The sequence below is a fragment of the Mytilus trossulus genome, chromosome 10 (assembly GCF_036588685.1).
Source record: "Mytilus trossulus isolate FHL-02 chromosome 10, PNRI_Mtr1.1.1.hap1, whole genome shotgun sequence".
In the NCBI taxonomy this organism is placed as follows: domain Eukaryota; kingdom Metazoa; phylum Mollusca; class Bivalvia; order Mytilida; family Mytilidae; genus Mytilus; species Mytilus trossulus.
This window is the reverse complement of record NC_086382.1, coordinates 60,210,328-60,228,680: the sequence shown is the minus strand read 5'-3', so window position 1 is coordinate 60,228,680 and position 18,353 is coordinate 60,210,328. Positions and strand designations below refer to the sequence as shown.

Here is an 18,353-nt window from a genome sequence, read left to right as displayed (position 1 = left end):
TTATAGCCTATCTGTATATTGTTATTTGCTTTAAAGAGGCACTAGCTACGAGAAATATAAAAAATATGATTTGTTCAATCATTAATGATAGTGATATAGTGATATAATTTATCACTTTTAGAAACCATTATAGTTAAAAATCAAAAAATCAAAATAACCAAAGAAACATTGAAGATGAATTATTTACTTGCAATTGAACAATTCGACCGCATTTAATCCGTATGCATGTGAACCTCAATTTTGAACCATTACTATGCATTGAAATGCATTTTGCCTGTTCAGTTCTTTAAAGGACAAGAATATCAATTTAAAAGTGAAACAAAGCAAATTATTTGAATGACTGATTCGGTCCACAAAAAAAATCGTTCTTGTACAGAAAAAAAAACCCACCGAATGACATATATGTCCAACCTATATTATCAAACTAAATAATCTAGAAAAATCAAAATGCAAGAGTCATCTTTCTTTTTATATCTATATTTATGTTTATATCGCTAATATGTCAATCGGAGTTCAACTCGACAGTTAATTAGATAGTGTGTTACTGTAGACAAAAAAAATAGAAACGAAGCATTGTATTATAGAGCCCATGCCCGTTATACTGTTTTTTAAAGCATTTTTATAATTTGAATAATGGTTTTACATTGTTATAAATCAAATATGAGAATTTGAGTAAAATCGATGAAGATCAATTTGGCAGCTAGTGCCCCTTTGAATGTTTTCTTATCACATGGTTTAAAAACTTTACTTTTGAATATATTTTATGTTCACACATATACGTATCCCATTTTAGATGATTTGTATTGATTCTTTATCAAATAGGCGTACACAAGAACATTGTTCTCAGTCATAAAGTCAAGGATACCAAATTTGATTCTTTTAGACTTTATTGACCAAAACAATATCAATTTAAGTTAGTCTACGATGAAATGATAGAACGTAATGGAAACTTGAAACGTGCATTAAACTTTCATCATGTCACTTCCAGCTGGTTATAAAGATCTCCCGATTTTCGTATCTACAATTCACAAACAGGCAATCCTTTCAAAATGTCCATTTTATCAATTCGGAAAACGTAGCTGTAATCTGATATCCAATAACGGCTTTAAACTGGTAAATCCTACGATTAGACATTTTCAGTCCGACAAGGGCACATGGAAAAACAAACGAATCCAGCTGATAAGTCACCGACATTCTGCAATTAAATTGTTAACTTTCCAATTATAACATTCTCTTTGCATTGTTTTTGATTAAATGTGAATCTGTGCTATCGAAAGTGTGAGTGACAAAAATTGTATTATTTAAAATACTTTGCAACGAAATTAAATTGAAAGCATGCTACGTGGGTGATATTTGTGATTTAAAATCAAATGTCTTTACAACACATATAAAAGTGAAATTCCCATGTCAACTTCACCGGTGGGATCAAAGTTAAAAATTGTGCGCTATGTGCTGTCAGATGTTTAAATCCTTCGCATCAATCATGCAAAAAGCGTGCAATGTCCACATAAACTTGCAGAAAATAATCTACACATGGTGCCTATGCCTGCAAAAGAAAGAAATTGTTATACTTCTGGTATCAGTGGGAAATGACTGTGCAGGTGAATGGTAAACAGAAGAAAGGAAATTACATCAGAAATGCGTTCCTTAGTCGCGTTATATGTAGGAAAAAGCACACTTAATTATATTGAAGTTTTTTTTAGATCGAGTTAATATATTGGTATTGTAAGGCAACGGCAAAAAATGTGAATACACAATGTCAATAGAAAGGTTCCTGCATTTTAAAATATGTAAATACCGGTATTCTAATAAGATAATTGAAAGAATTGTATATTTGCATTTACTGGATGAACAAGGTTTATATTTTTATTTGGTACACACAGTTTGCCTTGCAACAGATCACATAAGGACCCCTATAACAGTTCGTGCAAGAGTTTCAACGGGCAGAGAACGTGGCATTAGATTAAACGTCCTCATTCTGACGCCAAAATTGAGAAGGGTTTTACTGCTGGTCGGAGGAAAAAGTGATAATATTTCAGTCATCCTAGGGGGAACAGTTGTATTGTATCTACTAAAATTGATAGTACAAATTGAACGTTAATCAACATCATTCATTCATAGGTTTCATTCATACTAAATGTATTAGATCCTTAAACTTGGTCGCAATGGCTAAATATAACGTAATGCGTGTTTTTTTCTGATATCTTAAAAACAATAATATATAGAACAAATATAACAAGGTTAAATGATTGGAATTACTCAAACAATTATGAAAAAATATTCACCACGAAATTATAATAAAGACATTTTTTCAATAACTAATGTGTGTAGCATTATAAATATGCTTGCATTTATATAGGTAAATATGATAATCGTCGTATTACACAGAAATATCAGCTACTGACGTCTCATGCAGGGTAGTTGATCGGCTCTGGATCATTCCATTCCTTGAAATCCTGCTGTAAGAATACTGTGATGGTCTGTCCCTGTATGTTCCATTACCAAAAAGGCTTGCTTTTGAGCTGAACTCTTTTTTAAAACAACATTTACACAATGTCTTCTTTGAGGCTTGTCTGAATTTCTTGGACATTAAATTATACAATATAGGATTTACCGTTGAGCTGACGAAATACAGAACTCCTGAAAAGATACATAGATTCCATTTAATTGTTCTGTAGATATACACATGTATAATTGAAGCTTAGCGTTTTCGTTTCCTTTACAGAATTCATAAGTACGTGAAGTTCAGTGTCCGCCACTTATTTTCTTAATAGCAATCTAGCTATAAATGGTAAAATATGCAATAAATATTTATGAATGTCTATAAACGTGCTTTGAAGTTGATATATAATAAAGTTTTTAGTGGATTGACATGATGGTAGACTTTACAAGAGAGATTGATGATGATTGTTGGTTTTTAAACGTGCAGTTGCAAATATTCCATGCATATTTAACACGATTTTCTCAAGAGGGAAGGTCAGACTAAACATCATAGACATCGTCAAATTCACGGTGAAGTTATAAAAGCAGATAATCTAGATTTGTATGATCTAGTTATCACAATTAGTATTCGTACCAAAAAGTCATCACCCCCTCTGTTTGATGGGTTCGTGTTTCTCGGGCTTAAGCTTTCTATGTCGTATTGTTTGACTGTTGGTCTGTTTTATGCGACAAAATGTAGGTAGAGGGCATATGACATTACCCCTGTCCGCTTGAATTTATTGTTTGTCCAGCTATCGCCTCTTAAAGTTTTGGAGGTACATCTTAAATATTTTGTAGGAAGTACATACACACAATAAAGGTGTGCTTTGCCACATGATTTAAATTTGTTTCTAATATTCTGAAAATGACAGGTTGTTGTTAGTCATTGTTTCCCTTTTGTGTACTAGCTGCATTAAGAACAGAAAATGACATATAGTTTGACTTAGTCATTTTTTGTGTGTAATAGCTGCATAAAGAGATCATGGTTTGTCCGACTATAATACGCCAGACGCGTGTTATGTCTACATAAGACTCATCAGTGACGCTCAGATCGAAATAATTATAAAGCCAACAAGTACAAAGATGAAGAGCATTGAAAACCAAAAATTCCCAAAAAAGTAAATACGGCTAATGTAATCTTATGCGTTGGATAAGAATAACCTTATTTCTTTGAAAAATTTAGTTTTGTAAATATGAAATGTATGACCATGAAAGCACAGGCACTTGTTTCTATCAATGGGAAGGTCGACTATCCATATAAATAACATATTTTGCATTAATTTGTTTTTGCACTTTGTTTAAAAAGTGTCCGAAGCGGAGACTGTCGTGACCTAAAACAAAACGTTATCCACCTTTGTTTCTATTTATATGGATAGTCAACCTTCCCATGGATAGAAACAAGTGTCTGTGCATGAAAGGTTTGATGCATTTAACATTCTCGTCTCATTGGGTGATTTATAAAATTAAGATATTAAAAATGGTTCCTTTTGAAAGATTGTGTAGGCGATAATACACAGAAGAATAACACGCTAACTATAAAATAAAATGAACTTAGCATTTTTAGTTTGAATGGTTTAGGGTTGGATGGATTGTAATTATGACAAAGATCAAATATAATTTATGATTTGCTAAGATGCAAGGAACGAAACCCCTTAAAAAGAAAATATATGTTTTAACAGTCTAGAATACCCACCAGAGATATAAAATAGCGTTGTTTGAATGGTATGAAGCTCTGGTGTCCAGACGGTTATATACAATGTCATCAGTCTTTGTGAATGAAACGGTGCCCAGCACAAGAAGAAAGCTATCACAACGGCAACTACAATGAAAAATAAGTATATAATTTAGTATTATGAAAAGGTAATTCATTCATGTGATAAACAAAATTGTAGATTTTAAATCTACGAATAAACTATGCAAAAAAATAAGATCATCATACAATAAAAACACACGCACACGTTACATAAAAATACTTTGTTGAACGTATCACCAAAAAAAAAGTCATCTTTATTATGAGGCATATTAATACAGTCATCTGAATTATTCTCGTCGTGCAGTAAAATCTATATATATGCGTTTATGTGTCCGATCGCAATGAGATGTAATACATAATGTATCATATAAAACGAATTACCGGTACACTGATAATGGCTTTGAGATTGCTTTAAAGATGTACTTAGGTGAGGTTTATAAAATGGAGAAAGGAAATGGTGAATGCGTCAAAGCAACAACAACCCGACCATAGAGCAGACAAAAGCCGAATGCCATCAGTGGGTCTTCAATGTGGCGAGAATTCCCGCAACCGTAGGTGTCATTCATCTGGCCCGAGGTTCATGAATGTATGTTCAGAATCTTTCGTTTTCCTCTACGATGCAGGGTAAAACAGTTGGTCCAATAACTCCATTTTTCTTTTTATATAAGACTTCTATAGCTCGTTATATACCATTAACAAAAACTAAAGCAGATACTAGATTCTGTTTTTTTTATATTTCTTAAAAAGAACTAAGTAAGTATGCGAATATAATGAAAAAGTCCCGAGTCAGTCTTTTCCCGCCAAGTTTAAAAAAAAAACTATCTCAAAAGGGAGCTTTACAACCTATCAATACTTCTTAGATTTTTTATTCCTTAACAATGGTCTCCCGACTAAAAGAATCAAATTAAAGTTCTCGACTTTTGAAAATTTTTCTTTAGTAAGTCGTCCTAACGTCTCTTATGTATCAGGCATTCGCATTTATCTGTACAAAAATTCTTTCCAAATCCAGTATAACCTCTTTTTCCAAAGAAAAAAAATATTTACTAATATGATAGCTGTGGATCGGATCAAAAATATTGTTTATATATTCTCCTTCATTAAGTATACTATTTATATTACCTTCTAATGATTTACCAAAACATCTTTTGTTTAAATAAATGATTTTAGGTATAAAATGTCTTTATCAGAGGTTTAGTTTTCACATTGGTTGTGAATCAATTATTTGTTATAAAACACAAAACAAAACGAAGTTGTTGGTTTTTTTTCCACTTTTACATCTTGTGTTTAGTTTAAGAATGCTTGTTTTATCGTCGTTAAGCTACATTTTTCGATCATTTATTTCGTAAATCATATTGCCGATTGAAATATTTGTTTTTGCTTTTGATATTTGATTGGTTTTGATGTGTACAATTTTTGTGTTGGTTTACACTGCTAGTCTAGCTCGTGTTTATTTGACCTTTTTTCAGTTTTAGATCGGGAGCTTATGAGTCATATGTAGACAAAACGAGTATCATGTGTATCAAATTGAGGTCAGGTATCTTCAACTTAAGAAGCAGACGGACTCACAAATAAAAGAAATAATGCCCATAAATCAGAAGCTAAAATGTACACCATATTATAAATTACATACGTACCTAGCATTTTCAGAACAGATTTGCGTGCTTTGGTTGGGTCATATACATGATTACTATTTCGTTGTCCTAATGAATTTGAGGCTGCGCTCGTTTTACTTGACCTTGAAAAACTTTTATTATCCCCTATCATGTCTGAATTATACAGAGTTATTCCAATTAGAATGTACATAACAAGTATTATTGTCATTGGAAGACAAAAGAATGCAAAAGTTGAAACTTGAAATATTATCTTCATCATTTCTAAATATTCAAGTGGAATGCTGCAAACGAGTGAATCTTCAAGTGGCTCATTTGTATTTGGATCTAATACATAATAAAACTGTTTTCCATAAAGTGCATACGGTAGAGCGAAACTAAAAGAAGCCAACCATACAGATATAATAACTTTGATTGACCTTGAAAGATTTGAAAATCCTTGAAATCGCAATGGATGACATATTGCTACATAGCGCTCAACTGTGAATGCTGTTATTGTCAACACTGAAGCATATGCAGTGCCTTCTTGAATGTAAGATTTGAGAATACAAAATTCACCACCAAAACGAAATGGATAAGCTTCCCAAATACTGTACAACTCCGGCGGCCATGCTGAAATGAAAAAAAAAATATATAGTAAGATAAGACTCCAATAATGTATATCATTGACAACCAAATTGTAAAGTAATAGTTAAACTGCTGTAATATATTCTCTGAAAAACTTGAAAATCACCAAGTAGTTCAGATAAAATTTGTTACTACCTTTAGCTTTTATCAATGACAAAAGCATGGCATTACGTATACGTTTAACGACAGTGGTGCTTTATTTGGATATGCATTAGCTTTATGTTTAAAGGTTACGGGTATCAGTTTATATTTACCGAAAACATTTTAGTGAATATGTTTAAAGTTGACAAAAGTGTTAAAATACTAGTAACCGTTTTATAATTTCCTGAAGAAAAAAACTCTTTGCAATAATTCTGACTTTGTGAAAGGGACATTGACTGTCAAATTCATGTTCTCCGATTTGACTCCAATTCTCATATTTGGTTTAAATAAATCTAAAACGTATATCACAATTATAAAAAATCTTAATTAAACGATGTAAGATTAAAGATTCGAGGGCTTGATAATATGCATCAGAATTTAATGTATTTTTATTTAAACGCTGTCTAATTAAACATTCAGGTGACCACCGAGGTCTGCCAACGGTCATATAAACCAATACAAACATAAAAATAGATATAATGGATAAGATACTCGTGCAATTAGATTTTTTAGGTGTTTGATTTCAAATTAAAGGTTAAAAACATATGTTAATCTTCGGTTTTAACTGTACAAGAACGAGGTTTTTTTTATAGATTGCATCAGTCAATCAAATGGTTAACCCATGTTTCTCTTTCAGTATTGACATTCCTTTCCTTTTAGTAAATGAACACGCATTATTAATACGTGCTATTTTAAGTTAGGGGTTAAATAAAAGGTTACATGAATACATTTCCAAATACAACAAATAGCAACATTCGGGATTATACCCACACGCGATCTTCCATTTTGCATACGTACTCAAAAAGTAGTCTTGTCCTAACTAGACATCATTTTCATTGTCTTTCAATTTAATCTGATTAAGATTCCAAATCAAATTCTAACGTTATATTTCATTGGCTATAAATTACATTGAATTTTATACATGTATCATTAATTCACAAAATTTGATCCATATTGCTGAAGTTCGTGTTGTTTCTTATTTATTATTTATAACTGTTGATGTAAATGTCTTTTTGTTTTATAAGTCTTTGTTTACTCATTGGTTTTGATTGTTATTGTCTACTAAATATATTTTTGGTTTATAATCCTTATGACGAATCCAATGCATTCCTAATTTTTATATTCCTATTTTTCTTGACGATACTATGACACAACGGTTATGACATCCTAGCTAAGAAAGTACTAGGATAGCTTCGGTGTGCATGCTGAGACATGTCGTAAGTAGTTCCTAACATTATCCTTTTTTATTTGTAGGAGAGGTCTAAGTACAAATCATAGAACAGTTTCGATAAACAGGCCCCGGAAGTGTCGTCTAGATTGGTCAGTATCGTTTAGATTAGAGGCATGCCCTTGTACATGTACCACCTAAATTAAAGTACTGACGACTTATATTAAAGAGACACGTAGCAGGTTTACTAAAAGTGAGGTATAAATGAAATTAACGGTACCAATTTTCTTGCACCAGATGCGCATTTCGACAATATCTGTCTCTTCAGTGATGCTCGTGGCAAAAATATTTGAGGTATCTTTGATGATTTTTTTTATTGGATATTTAAATATCAACTTTGATTTTACAAAAGATATTTATTCGATAACAGACATTTAACGGTCACCAATTTTCTCAAGGGATATTGAATTCTGCACAAATCGTATTTTTTTTAACGATAATAGTCATTTAAGGAATGGCTGAAATTCAAACGATATTTCAACATTATCTAATGTAAATATTAATTTCCTATCATCGAAAGTTTTAAAATGTACTGCAAATTGATTTTTCGGAAAAACTAAATTTAATGTTTCCTCGGAGGATGATTAGAGAAAAAGAAACAATATTGTGGTATGTATGTTAAATTCTCCAAAGACTGTAGTGATTTATTGGTCAATTTAGAACTCAAGGCTTATAATAAACAATAAATAAATATTTCAGTTATCAAATAATAACATATCAACAGATAATACTTTGACGAGACGGATTTTCTATCGTATTTCTTCACGTTAAAATCCACCTACCCACTCATTTAATCTACAGAAAATGGTATTGAGATCGCATTTCAAAAGCCCATCACGAACGTCTGGTTGAATTCGATATTTGTAGAACTATATTTTTCTAAACTTCAAGTAGGGTTGTTATATAGGTTTTAATAGTGCATACAGACTTTGATATCGAACAGACTAATTTTGAAGTTATCTTGCAAATGCGAGTGGGTTTGGTTGCTTGAATAAGTTCGCATAGTTATGCGAAGATAAATATGCAATTCAAACTTGACTCTTAAATAGCTATCATTTATCACCATATAATTATGAAATTGTAAGTATATATTTTATTCAAAACTCTAACAAAAACCCTGAAAATATTCATTTTAGTTACGTTTGGTTCAGCAGGGACATCCTATTTGGAATTATGTATTTGAATTTATTGTTGATCTGACTACTCAAAATATGATGAATTTTTAATAGCTGATCAATTTATTTCAAATGATAATAACCCTACGCAATCTGTTAAATAAGGAGGTCGAATAAAGTTCATTTATATGAAAAAAAATGGTAAAAAATATAGAAAATAGTAATAAATACATGGGATTACGCAGTATCCATGTAAAATAAATGTAAAAAAAACAAAAAACATAGCGAACTCAGTGTAAAATTCAAAACGGAATGTCCTTAATCAAATTGGCAAAGTCGAAACCTCAAACATACATAGCGAAAGAATAACAACTTTCATAATCCTGACTTAGAACATGTGTTTTTCCTTTGTAGGAAAAGGTAGACTAAACCTGCTTTTCAAGCTGCCTAAACTTCTCACTTGTATGACAACGATGTGTAATTATGAGTATGTATATCGTGATATGTTTGTAACTATCTCTAGACAATATAAAAGACAAAGACGTTTTGACAATAGAAAAAGATCTACATGGTGATTCAATACTTGTTAATACATTGCTTAGTGTTGATATAGTCTCATTGCTTGAAACAATATTTATAAATTATAATTTTTAATCAACAAAAACATTTGGATCAAAAATTTGAGAACCCTGCACTGTGGAGATAAAAATCTAAATCTCCTGTTGAATGATTCGAGAAAATTTTGCTGCAATTTGCTTTAGTGATGTTTGTGGAACTATTTAAGAAGCCTTTTATTCTGTGTAGTGTAGACAACATTATTATCAATTTGAGAATCATACAGTTCGAAGAGGATATAAAATGCTCCAACCTTTGACAATCATACCGTATATTCACATTTTATATTACTTAATTTAATTTTATATTAAATTGATGATTAAATGAATACAAACTAATACTACAAAGCCTCGAATGTTAGGTTACATCTGACTGAAATACATGAAAATTATATAGCTAGGTTACAATGTCACATCAATGGCTTCGTGTACTTTATTTTAAAGTTGATTGAAAATATTCTAATATTCGAAAACAGCAATATAATCACATAAAGCAGCAGGAATGGAATGATTTGACAAGTTTTCATATTCATAATACAGTTACATCGCTGTTTGTAATTAGAACGAATCTGTTAAAGTCCACACAATTCATTTCGTAATATAAATAATTGAGTTGTCTCATTTTCAATTGTAAAGTAAATACACAATGACATACAACTAATAAGAGGAGTTCCTGATTTATTAAGAAACAATACAATAAAATCCAATGCAAAGATAAAGATATAATTAAATTACTTCTTTATTGGTTCCATTGAAATGTTGTATGTTCTGTCAATATAGAATCTATAACTCATATTGGTATGATTTCCAAGATTTCAAACAAGGATGAGGGAAAAGAATATTGGAGGGTTCCATAGAATGCAAGACATACATTGAAGTAATTAATTCACTAAAGGATTTGAAAACAGTTGAGATCATTAACAATTAAAAAAAATATAACACAAATCAATATCAAGGTAAATAGTATATGCAAAAGCAAAAAGAAACATGTACCGGGGTACAATCTATAAGGATGCAAAACAGTGAAAATATATGGCTGCATTGGCCACTGTAAATCGTAGTAAACGCAGATATATGTGACGGACATACACTTAGTTTCTGATACCTATGTGATGTCAAACGGAGTAGTCGCGCAGAGTCAAGCATAACGTCAGCTTTAGTGTTGAAAGTTAAAAAGCTAAATGACAAAAAAAATAAAATAACAGACAAATGCATCGTAGGACAACATTATTTGAGGAAGTTAAAACCTAAATTATAAACAGAAAATTGTAGGAAGATTTGTTATAAATCATTTCAGTACAGATAAAGCCGCGTTTTATTTGTCATGCTTATCCTTTATTAGCAGCTTTTTTATTTGTAGATTTAATAGTTATGCCGCTTTGTATAAAAATTATTTAAAATCTAAAAATGTTCCATAATAATTGATTAAGTGTCATTTAATTTTTTTAAAGGTTCTAAATATTGTTATGACATTTATATGTGTGTCAAAAACATCCAGTAACGACCTTTCAATTGTCTCGATAGTTGTATGCAATTTTTCATCCGTATATTTTCTTCCATTCCAAGAGTTATTGTTATATCATAGAGTAGTCAACAATTAAGTAAAATATTCATAATATCTTTATGTAAAAATGATTTCTTCGAAGTTGAACTATTTAAATATTACCCCTCCCCTATTCAGTCAAATTGAAATAGGTATGAATTTTGCCAGCGGGAGCCATATTGAATATTGAAGTTCTAACTGTTTTACCTTGAATTCATTATCTTTAATAATAAATGTTCAATGATGTGTTCACATGTACTGTCTAGAAAAATATTGAACATTGCATGGTAGATACAGGAGTGCTATTTAGATAAATTGTAGAAGCGTTGGTAAAATCGCATGCAATCACCTTCGTCTGTCAATCCGTAACGGTTTGTCGTACAATAATTTGATAACACTGTAATCAGAAACTACGGAATAGCTATATTTCAATATTTGGCTTTGAGCGTTCCTGATGGCGGTAAATACAGAAAAGCGCTTGCGATGTATTTAATTGTTAAACGTGTTGTTTTCATATTTATTCATATATAACTTGACGGTTAAGAGCTGTAATATGTAAGCACTTTATGTTTCACCCATTTACCTACTTCTTATACTGGCAAACTTAAGAACAGGAACGGTAGATTTTTCATTTTAATTCCTATATTCAAACATCCAATTTTTGTTAAACAAATGTATGTACTTAAATTCCATTCATTTCGTCAATGTGTAATAAAAGTTTGCACTTCGAAAGTTGAATAAATGACTGACGTCATTTTCTTTCTTATCATAGGTTGACATTATGGCCGTTAATATGTATCGCAAATGACGTTGGGTATTTAAACACTATTGACCTGGTGTAGTAATTTTGACATTGATATTTATCCATCAATCCCGTCTACTTGTATTGATGTTGAAAGGAAGACTTTCTGACGTGAAATTATCTGGTTAGAGCTCAGGTTACAGTACGGTCACGTTTTCCTGTTTACAGTATGGGCTGATTAAGATCTACATTGCTTAGTTTCGGCATTACATGTATGGAGAAAAAGAAAAATCAGAAAAATATTGAACTCGTGTGAGAAAAGTTTAAAACGTTATGGATGAAAAGAATTGTATCACAAAGAAACAAAAAGAAAAAGTCATTTGTAGGGTTCTATATTTCGCTTTAAGAGAGGTATTGTAATCATACGCAGTAGTTATATGAGAATCAAACATGATTTGGTAAAAAAATGATTAAACAAAATGTATATTGCCATTTTAAAGTCCATCAGTATATATGCCTCTTTTTTTTTTACAATATGGTGAAAAGTAAAATCACAAATATACTGAACTTCGGGTAAAATTTTACACGAAAAGTTCATAATAAAATGGCAAAAAAATATATCTCTAACACATCAAATTAATGGATAACAACTGTCGTATTCCTGACTTGGTACAGGCACTTTCTTATGTAGAAAATGATGAATTGAACCTGGTGTTATACCTAGCTAACCCTCAATGACATTAAAATGCGTCGTAATAATTTCTCCAATACTACCCAAAGACTGACCATATTTTCTCAACAGCTTTACAAATACTTTCAATCTTTAAAAACAAATCATGCTAATAAACAGAACGACTTCACATTTCACAGTGGTTAGCAGCTTAGAAGTGATAAAAGTTTTACGTTGCCCCGATTTTGTTTTTGGTCCATGGATTTACGAGTTTTGAACAACGGTATACTACTGTTGCCTTTATTTAAACTTTAAGTACTAAATAATTAAAAGAAAAAGTCTGACAACAGGCAAGTCCCGAAATAAACAAGAAACTTGAAGTCCGATATTTTGATTGGTTCTGACTACTGACGTACATAAACTTCTGGCTTTCATTCACAAACTGTCAATTATCAGTTTTATTAAGGACACATTCAAATGATGATATGTTGTTTATTACTCTTGACAGATTTTTGAACAATTGCTTACTGCCCACTGTCATTATTCTGCAAATGATTTATAACCCGAAGCATATTTATTGGGATGATATTGAACCAGACAATGGTAAAGAGATCAACACATCTAAATCAATAATTAGAATGATAAATGATTTGACAGCAATAGGTAAATAGACATATTCAATTATACGGTAGTGGTCTTTCTAATGGCAAAAACAAAACTGCGATTAGCAATTGGTTAAGAAAACAAATTCCGTAATAATGATATAGGTGGAATAATCCAATATGCAAGGTTGTGAAGAGTAAATAAAATGATTTTGCTCTGTTTAATTTTGATTGATATGCAACGATTCTAATTATTTGGTCGTGATACATTGAAATCCTTTATAAAGGAATAGCGAAAAATTTTATAAAATCGAAAAGTAACCATGACCTCTTTTCTGTAACTCTGCTTTTCATCGAAAACAAAAACAAATTCAAAACTAAAAGGCTAAGTGTATTTTTATGTTAGCGTTTTATCGGGACTGTCCCTTGTGCAAACAATAAACCTCAATAGAAGATCTTTTAAATTATTTAAGAAATTGCTTAATTGATATAATTTTCAAAGTCTAGCCAATTTTTCAAAGTCAGGACATCCGTAACACAAAGCAAACAAAAACATACAAGATAAACAAAACAGCACAATACAAGCACTTAGACCCATAATAAAAAAGAATGGCAGATGACAAAAATAAGACACAAACAAAACAAAAATTACACAAGACTGTCATGCAATTACTTTAAGTGAGATCGGAGGACGTAAAGCTCAAATTGTGTCCTTTTATTTTATATCACCTAAATGTGCTAAATACTAAAGGAAACATTACCATTTGGAAATTTTAAAGAGTATAATTGTTAATCATATTTATGAATGCAGAACTACAACAAGTGTTGTTTAAGCTGCACTTGATTTTCGTTAGCTATATGAAACAAAATAATACAAAAATAATAAACATCAATGGTATAAAGTAGGCGACTATAGGGATGCAGTGTCATGATATGATCTTTAGACTGTTTAATGTATAGAAGCATCAATGCTATCATAATATATCTTCTTTTATCAAATATATCATCTCCTTGTTTGCATTTAACATCTTTAAAAGAATCAACAATTAAAAAAACTTAACTGATTCTACACGCTGATTGACGTCAATATACGTGTTATTTACGACTTGATAATAATTATAAAGCATAATAAACAAATCAATTCAATTATTTATAACCGAATAATAATTTGGTCAATTGCTACTTTTTTTATATCATTATGTTGCACATGATGTATTATAATATTGTTGATAAAGATCAAAAAGGTATTTTGCGTATTTAAATAAAAAAAAAAAACAGGTGCTCCATAACAAAGATATGTGAATATGCAATACACGGGTTAGGGAGATTTATTAATGTGTGATGCAATTAAAGAAGGAAACGTCATACTGTTTAATTTACCATGTTATTTTCCGAAACAATGTTGTGTACAGATAAATGGTATACAAATATTACGTAACATAATATGCTCACTTATTCGATCGTTTTTAGACATTTATTTGTTGGATGATAATTACCCGTATCCATGTTTATAACAAATTAAGACTCTAAAAATATTGTCCATCAATTTATAGATGATTGGTTAACGTCTAGTGTTATTAATGCATGCACTAGATGTGATAGTTTATTGCAAATTAAGACTCTAAAAATATTGCACATTAATGTATTGCTGATTGTTTTATGCCTATTGCTATTAATTCATACATTTAGGACAAGAAACCAATAAACAATTAATACAAAAGGTAAATTTTGAAGGTTACGTGGTGATCTCTCAGGTAGTTGCTGCAAAGTGTGTATTACGTGCAGAGAGTGTGGTATTCATCTAACTTGAATACTCAGATCTAGCGTCCCTGGAATGTTCGTATCTATGTATCGTTCAAGGTATATCAAAGCAATCTTTTCATGCTAGAAAATAAGAAATATTTAGGAAACTGAATGTACGTTAGAAGGGTAACAAAGAATCCAAATCACTATTCATCAACCACACCAAATGAAGGCGAAAATAAATAATTTTATAATTTAGATAATTCCAACTTCCTTCAATAACTGGAGGCAAGATAAGGTAATTCAAAAGGGTGAGAATTTTTCTTGTCATGCAATACACAAGTAGGTTTTGATTGAAAATTATCCCTTTAGAAATAAGGTGTGAAGTACAGATTTGTTTAAAATTAATGTATCAGCATATACTCTAGGCATATGGCGAGTCAGAGCTTTGCTTATGGTAAAATCCCTTCATAGTTTTTGAGAAGCTAAAGAAAGATATCTTCCTCCTGCAAAGCTCTGACTCCTTGTCTGGCATTGGCTTTACTTTTTGTCCTTGTTAGTTTGCAAGCTTTATATTTGTTTGGCCTCAAAGAACTTTAAATGACATTTATTGTTACAATGCGCATCCAGTGCATTTAAATTGGTATACCCGTTTATGTTACTATTTTGACGTGTTGGTGTCTTCGAGATTTATATTTCATAGCCCCGCAACAAAGTTGTCGGTGCCATATAGTTTTACCCTTGTTTTTTATTAATATGTTTGGTGTGCTAACCCCCAATAATTTTTCAAAATCGAAAATGTTAATATTGATAAGACATTATCATATGAAATAGACTTTTTTTGTATAAACATACTTAAGTTACTATTATTTGGAATTTCGAGGTGTTTTTTTTTCACATCGAGGGCTCAAAAAGTGACATCTATTTCTGACCGATCACATCCAAGATCGAACAAACAAACCAAACTAATACGTATTATCATATTATTTTGAGATGTAATAACTTGAAGATACGTTCTTTCGAAAGAACATTTCTGACAGCTCTTTATCAAATTAGTTCTGGCCAATTTGAGGGCAGAGAAGTCGAACTAACCGATAACAGGTGGTAAAAGTAGATATGACCTCCTAATAACCCAAATCATATACCGATAATAGTTGATTAATTAAACATTCCCGCCTTTGTATAAATGCGTTGATGAATTATTTCCTGGTCGATTCCGACAGTCAATTATCGGAGAATTAAGATGATTTCGTAATGAGAAGATTATTTTGTAAACAATTTATTAATATGTACATGTAACTCATTTATTTAGAATGGACAAATTATTATTTTATCGGATGATGAGGTTTATCAGTTTGTATAATATTGATGGATATCAATAGGATAAATATTGACGCAACAATAGAATATTTTGAATAAACCATTACATTCGCAATACTATAATTGCGTGAATCAGACTATTTGGAAGACATCTTGCCATCAGAATAAATTTCTCCAATGAGATGCATTTTAGATTAGGATGAAATATAGCAACATCACGCAAATTTGTCTACGAAAAAAGTAAAATAACAATAATATAATACTCAACTCCGAGGAAAATTCTAAACGGAAAGTCCAATAGTAAATGGCAAAATCAAAAGCTCAAACGCACCAAAGGAACAGATAACAACTGTCACATTCCTGACTTAGTATATGCATTTTTTTAGGTGCCACTCTCTTTTTAAGTTAATGATTTTTCATGACTTTTTTGTGTGTATTTTTGAAGGGAATGGTATTTGAAGAATACACCATGATTTGCGAGGTTTTTTTTGCAGGTTAACTTCATATGTTTGCACCCCAACCAACTTCCCAGCTTACTCCTACGGCACTAGTAATGAATTGAAATGAAATACGTCATATTTAATTACTTTTGATTGGATGACGTGTATAATACATAGTTGAAGGTCGAAGACATTAGCAACGAATGCGCAATCGACGTTTCGAGATATTTCAATTTTTTTATTTAGAACTTTTGTCTTGTATAACACCATATTCTGTGTTTGAATAGTAGCCAACGTCAATAAATTATTAAATCAAAGTACTGTTTTTTTAAATTTTCATCCTAAAAAAGTACTAAAGAGACGTAAAGAAAGTGGCTATATATGTATTTTATAGGTAATAAAGATAAATATTTTCTGTTCTTGCGTGTTACTTTTAATTACAAGGAGGCACGTTATGGAGGAAAGTTAAGAAAAAGCTGTTACAATAATTAAAGCTTTCAGATAAAGTGTTTTTGATAGTATTTAAACACTGCAGTACTAACAGCTGTAATTTACAGGAAAAGAAAAGTAAATACGTAATCCCGAATATCATACTGCTACAGAAGTAATTTAACTGCGGTTAACAACATTGTTTTATCAATTTGATTCAATGTTTACAAAATTAAACGGTTGCCCTTTCTTTTCTGTAGACACAACTAATTATATAATGGGTTTTAGTCACGATGTTTTTTTCATTCTTAAGGTAGATGCATTGTCGTTTGTATTTTGTTGCACTTTAATATTTTTGTGGTATCAATGCTTTCTCTAGGTTTTAGTTTGTAACCCGGATTTGTTTTCTCTCAATCGATTGATGACTTTTATACAGCGGTATACTACTGGTGCCTTTGTTTGTGTAAATAACATGTTAAAATGATGTTTGTAGTTATACAATATATTTTTAAAGACTGATTTAGGAACTTTCATGTATTAAAAAATTATTTAATTGATGAAAACAGTGTTCAGAATAAGTTTATAGAACAATTATACATACCCAACCCGTTGTAGTTAAAAAAAATAATAAAGATATAACATCTTTTCGGTTTTTCAGGATTAATTTTAAATATTTTTCTTATATAATATATCGTATATTGATAGCGCGTAGTCATGGATATACTTTCAAAATAGTCAAGAACCCGAAGGTCAGCTTTGACTTATTATCGTAAAAATTGGGACCAGAAGGGGGCGTTCGTCAATTCAGCTATGCGGAATGCACATTTTGATATTAAGGTGTTCGTATTTGCGCTGTTGCCATACAAGATTTCTGTCTGCAAACATCAATTATTATTGAAACGAAACCAATGATGCTAAAGCTAATTTGTTGTAATTTCTTTTTCATACTTTTTTTTCATTTCAGAAAATGACTTCGAGCTTTCTTTATTCAGTTAAATGTTATTTGATTTGTTTTCAATCTCTATGATACAAATGTATCAAAAATTGAAACCATAAAACAGATAATTAAGAAGGCTGAGAAACTAGTATTATTCTTGTTAAATAAAATGAACTAATTGAGTCGAATTATTATATTTCAAAATAGAACTCTTTTGACTAAATGGATAATATTTCAAAGTCTAAACACTTTGTAAAAGCCGTTATACTTTACGGAAAAAAGCATAAGAGCGATGTGCGTTTAATCAAAGAAAATACAGTACAATAAGTTGAATGTAATAAATTAAGATAATAGCATT

The 18,353-nt window shown here is 30.8% G+C and overlaps 1 protein-coding gene across 1 annotated transcript in view; it reads right to left on the bottom strand.

Annotated features, from left to right (window-relative positions):
- Positions 1-715: 715 nt before the first annotated feature.
- The window catches only part of LOC134686440 (pyrokinin-1 receptor-like), a 32,201-nt gene continuing 14,563 nt past the window's right edge, over positions 716-18,353 (bottom strand). Inside the window, exons 2-5 of the mRNA XM_063546105.1 lie at positions 5,869-6,456; positions 4,175-4,300; positions 2,385-2,640; positions 716-1,546 (exon numbers count right to left, since the gene is read on the bottom strand). Of these exons, the coding sequence (XP_063402175.1) occupies positions 1,528-1,546; positions 2,385-2,640; positions 4,175-4,300; positions 5,869-6,456 (989 nt within the window). The 3' untranslated portion in view covers positions 716-1,527. The remainder of the gene's footprint in view (positions 1,547-2,384; positions 2,641-4,174; positions 4,301-5,868; positions 6,457-18,353) is intronic.